This window comes from Colobus angolensis, unplaced genomic scaffold, assembly GCF_000951035.1.
Source record: "Colobus angolensis palliatus isolate OR3802 unplaced genomic scaffold, Cang.pa_1.0 Scaffold245, whole genome shotgun sequence".
NCBI classification, from domain to species: domain Eukaryota; kingdom Metazoa; phylum Chordata; class Mammalia; order Primates; family Cercopithecidae; genus Colobus; species Colobus angolensis.
Window position 1 is genome coordinate 1,936,255 of NW_012115655.1, and position 5,286 is coordinate 1,941,540.

At 40.8% G+C, this 5,286-nt stretch overlaps 1 protein-coding gene across 1 annotated transcript in view; it reads left to right on the forward strand.

Annotated features, from left to right (window-relative positions):
* YEATS2 (YEATS domain containing 2) overlaps positions 1–5,286 on the forward strand; it is a 95,962-nt gene that overhangs the window by 34,646 nt on the left and 56,030 nt on the right. The window contains exons 9-10 of the mRNA XM_011945805.1: positions 1,548–1,728; positions 3,623–3,862. Coding sequence (XP_011801195.1) covers positions 1,548–1,728; positions 3,623–3,862 — 421 coding nt within the window. The remainder of the gene's footprint in view (positions 1–1,547; positions 1,729–3,622; positions 3,863–5,286) is intronic.

Here is a 5,286-nt window from a genome sequence, read left to right on the forward strand (position 1 = left end):
TGCCTCCCGGGTTCATGCCATTCTCCTGCTTCAGCCTCCCAAGTGGCTGGGATTACAGGCGCCCGCCACCTCACCCGGCTAGTTTTTTTGTATTTTTTAGTAGAGACGGGGTTTCACCGTGTCAGCCAGGATGGTCTCGATCTCCTGACCTCGTGATCTGCCCATCTCGGCCTCCCAAAGTGCTGGGATTACAGGCTTGAGCCACCGCACCCGGCCTGCACAGGAGTTTTTAAGTTGATGTCCCATTTGTCTGTTTTTTCTTTTGTTGCCTCTGCTTTTGGTGTCATACCCAATAAACCATTACCAAATTCAGTGTCATGAAGCTTTTCCCTTATATTTTCTTCTAGGAGTTTTATTGTTTTAGCTTTTATGTTTCATTCTTTGATCCCTTTTGGGTTAATTTTGGTATCTAGTGTAAGGTAAGGGTCTAATTGCATTCTTTGGCATGTGGATATCCAGTTTTCCTAGCACCATTTGCTGAAAATACTGTCTTTTCCCCCACTGAATGGTCTTGCGAGCCTTGTCAGAGATCATTTGACCATATATGCGAGGATTTATTCTATTCCATTGGCCTGTATGTCTCTCTTTATGCCAGCAGCATACTGTTTTGATTACTGTAGCTTTGTAATAAATTTTGAAATCAGGAGTCTGAGACCTCCAACTTTGTTCTTCACCTTCTCCCCCTTTTTTGTTTTCATGATATAATATCAACAATAGCCATTTAATTGGAGTTCACTAATTAAATCTTACTCTGTCTAGAGAAATCTGCTATATTATATCAGAAGGTACTTACTGAGCACTGGTCCAGGTGCTGGGAATACAGAAATGAACACGGAAGCTTCTTCCTTCAAAGAGTCAAATTCTTAGCTGGGCATGATGGTGGGCACCTGTAGTCCCAGCTACTAGGGAGGCTGAGGCAGGAGAATGGCTTGAACCCGGGAGGTGGAGCTTGCAGTGAGCTGAGATGACACCACTGCACTCCAGCCTGGGCGACAGAGCGAGGCTCCGTCTCAAAAAAAAAAAAATTTCCATGAAGTTCTACTGACATTTTCTAAAATGTGGCATTGAAAATGGGGAGGGTAGACAGTAAACACAGAAGCAAATAAAATTACTTCAGTTACAAATAAGTGCTGTGAAGATAAGAGTAGCTGGGGGATAAGGAAGTAGCTCATGCTTGGGTGGTTAGGCATGATCTCTCTGAGAAGGTGTACTTCATTGAGACCTGCTGGTGAGAAAGGCAGCCATGCAAAGATTTGGAGCAATAGTGTTGTAAGGAGTAGCAACAGCAAAATCAAAAGGCCCCAATTTGTGATTTCACTGAGATTTGTGTGTTAAACCAGATTAGATTTTCACTGAGGTATGTATCTGTTAAGCCAGATTAGATTACCTTCTACAATAAATCCTTTAGTTCCTCAGATTGAAATTGCCTTTGAAGTGTGATTAGAAGTTATCTCTCACATCCCTGAGATCACATTCTTAGACAGGACTTGAGCTTTCTGTGACCTTCATGATGGACTCATGAGCCTGATTGTTGCCCAATTGTCTAGGTAGTAGATGTTGAACTCCATCGCCATTCTCTGGGAGAAGACTATATATATCCTCAGTCCTCGGAGTCTGATATCTCTGATGCCCCTCCATCTTTGCCTTTGACCATTCCAGCCCCAGTGAAAGCTTCTTCACCAATAAAGCAGTCACATGAGCCAGTATTCGATACCTCTGTGGAGAAAGGTAATACAGCAGTTTTCTTTGCATAGAGTTGTTCTGAGGCATTCATTCCTTTCCCATTTGCTGCTTTCGGAGACCTGTAGTATATGGAAAATAACTTTGCCATAAGCAGACCATGCTGCCTCTACTGCACAGTTCTGTTATGAAAGCCAAATCCCCACCCTTGTCAAAAATATTTTTCTGACTGGGCTCAGTGGTTCACACCTGTAATCCCAGCAATTTGGGAGGCGAAGGTGGGTGGATCACGAGGTCAGGAGATTAAGACTATCCTGAGTAACACAGTGAAACCCCGTCTCTACTAAAAATACAAAAACTTAGCTGGGCGTGATGGCGGGCGCCTGTAGTCCCAGCTACTAGGGAGGCTGAGGCAGGAGAATGGCGTGAAGCCGGAAGGTGGAGCTTGCAGTGAGCTGAGATGAGACCACTGTGCTCCAGCCTGGGCGACAGAGCGAGACTCCGTCTCAAAAAAAAAAAAAAAATTTCCATGAGGTTCTACTGATATTTTCTAAAATGTAAAAACCACTAAAAAACATTAGATTTTTAAATTTATTTTATTTTATTTTGAGATGGAGTCTTGCTCTATCACCCAGCCTGGAGTGCAGTGGTGTGATCTCGCCTCACGGCAACTTCCATCTCCTGGATTCAAGCAATTCCCCTGCCTCAGCCTCCCTAGTAGCTAGGATTACAGGTGCCTACCACCGTGCTCGGCTAATTTTTGTATTTTTAGTAGAGATGGGTTTTCACCACGTTGGCCAGCCTGGTCTCGAACTCATGACCTCAGGCGATCCACCCACCTCGTGCTCCCAACGTGCTGGGATTACAGGCATGACCCATCATGTCTGGCCTAAAACAGATTTTTATCACTTGGTAATTCCTTCTAACGTATTACAGGAGGACTTTATAGTTCAGCTTCTGATTGTGTGAGCAAGAAACTTGAATATTAAATACCTGATTTTACTTAAAAAAAGATTCATCACCAACAGTGTATTTTGACCATGCCATTTTTAAATTTAACAAATATGTAAGTGTATACACACTTAAATGTTCCCACATATAAGCATAAAAGATATAAAATTGATCTGAAATGTTTTATTTCTAAGCTTGTATTTTAAGCTTATATTTTAATGTGATGTTAGTATTATAAAATCTCAACTTTATTCCTCTTTAGATTTCAATTACATCTTTTTTTATGGGCATTTAATAAGATAGGAGAGGGGCTGGGCGTGGTGGCTCATGCCTGTAATTCCCAAGCTTTTGGGAGGCTGAGACTGGCGGATCACCTGAGGTCAGGAACTCAAGACCAGCCTGCCCAACATGGTGAAACCCCATCTCTACTAAAAATACAAAAATTAGCCAGACGTGGTAGTGCATACCTGTAATCCCAGCTACTCAGGAAGCTGAGGGAGGCATGAGAATCTCTTGAATCTGGGAGGCATAGGTAGCAGTGAGCGGAGATCACACCATTGCACTCTAGCCTTGGTGATGAGTGAAATGATGTCTCAAAAATAAATAAATAAATAAATAAATAAATAAAGATAGGAGGATATCCTTCATTAGATTTCGTGAATGCTTTCTTTTTAAGATTTTTTCCTTCTCTAAACAATTTTTCAGTTTATATATTAAAAAATGGAGGAACATAAGGACTTGTGTTCTTTTTATGTTATATATGGTTTATAGTTAATAATGTTTTCAAGTTTCTTTAAAAAAGCACTTTAAACATTATTCTAAGCATATATATTTTTCACCAAAAATATGAAGGGATAATTGTATTTATTTTGCTACCAGTACATGGTTGAAAATGGGTGTTGAAATAATGCATTTTTATTCTTTTTCCACAATGGTAAGGTTTTATTTCAAAGCGATTGATGACTTGCCATTTGCCTTTCATCTCAAGCAGGATTCCCAGCTGGCACTGAAGCTGAACGACACGCTCCGTTTTATTCTTTGCCATCTTCATTGGAAAGAACACCCACCAAAATGACAACATCCCAGAAAGTTACCTTTTGTTCTCATGGCAATTCAGCTTTCCAGCCAATAGCATCAAGCTGCAAAATTGTGCCACAAAGTCAGGTTCCTAATCCTGAGTCACCTGGAAAGTCCTTCCAGCCCATCACCATGAGCTGCAAGATTGTGTCAGGTATGCAGATATGTGGAAGACAGTGTATGTGGAGTTGACTGGATGTTAAAATTGTTGGAACAACAAAACAAAATACCGTGGCTTTTTTTCTCTCAAGTTTTTCTAAGCAGTATTTCTTTAACAAAAGGAAGTCTATGGCTGTTGATGGGCAAAGCTGTCACAAGGCAAAAACAAAGGTCATTCATATGGAAATGAATGGAGGAAATAAATGAAACTCAAATGGTCAAATTTTTGTCTCCTAGAATCACCAGAGGTAAAATGTTTGCTAGCATATATGGCTGAAACTACGGTGTAGGAATCGTGTTTGGGGATTATATACATGGAAACCACAGTGACTAGTAATAGAAAAAATTTAGAGGCCTTTGGCGTGGAGTTAAGCTTTAAGGGTTAGAATTGCTTTATTCTGTCTGTAACCACATTAGAAAATTACTCATTCCTATTGTCAGTAGGTAGTTCTGAGTTGCCTTTTTCACTAAGGTTAGATTATCCTTTGTTGTGACAGTTTCACATTATGTTAAGTAAAATTTAGTAGGAATATATACTTTATAGCTTTGATGTTCCACCTTAGAACAAAACATATTTGTTAAAAGGCAGTTGAAAATATCCAGGAAGTGTGAGGACTTCTGTACAATACTTAAATAAAGGGGGGAAAAGGGAATGTTTGGTGTTATAAGTACACAGCTAAGCAGAAATATGATCCAAATCGTTGAAATTGATGAGAGAGAAATAGCTTCTAATTGTAGGCAATTTTTTTTGCTTTTGTTTTTGTTTTTTTTGAGACGGAGTTTCACTCTTGTCACCCAGACTGGAGTGCAATGGCGCAATCTTGGCTCACTGCAACCTCCGCCTCTCGGGTTCAAACAATTCCCCTACCTCAGCCTCCTGAGTTGCTGGGACTACAGGCACACACCACCACTCCCGCCTAATTTTGTATTTTTAGTAGAGATGGGGTTTCACCATATTGGCCAGTCTGGTCTTGAACTCCTGACCTCAGTGGATCCACCCACCTCGGCCTCCCAAAGTGCTGGGATTACAGGTGGGAGCCACCGCTCCCTGCCATTGGTAGGCAGTTTTACCTACCAGGTAGGAAAATTTTGGAATTTGCTACTTCAGAGGTAGAATAGGCCAAGCATATAAATTCATTTGAAGTTTAGAGAAGTTCATGGATGACAAGTTTGATCAATAAAAGACAGTAGAGGATGTTTAACTGTCAGTAACTTGTGAGAGTATTTTGCGGGAACACAAATCTGTCTGGATTATGACTGTGACATAGTATTGACAAAGACTTTTGATCTGGGTAGGTGAATTTCATATTTTCCTATTCAAAACAAGACACAGGTTTCTTAAATCTAGCTGTTTACTTACTAATGTCCGTCCTTCCTTCCTTCCCTCCCTCCCTCCCTCTCTCTCTCCTTCCCTCCCTC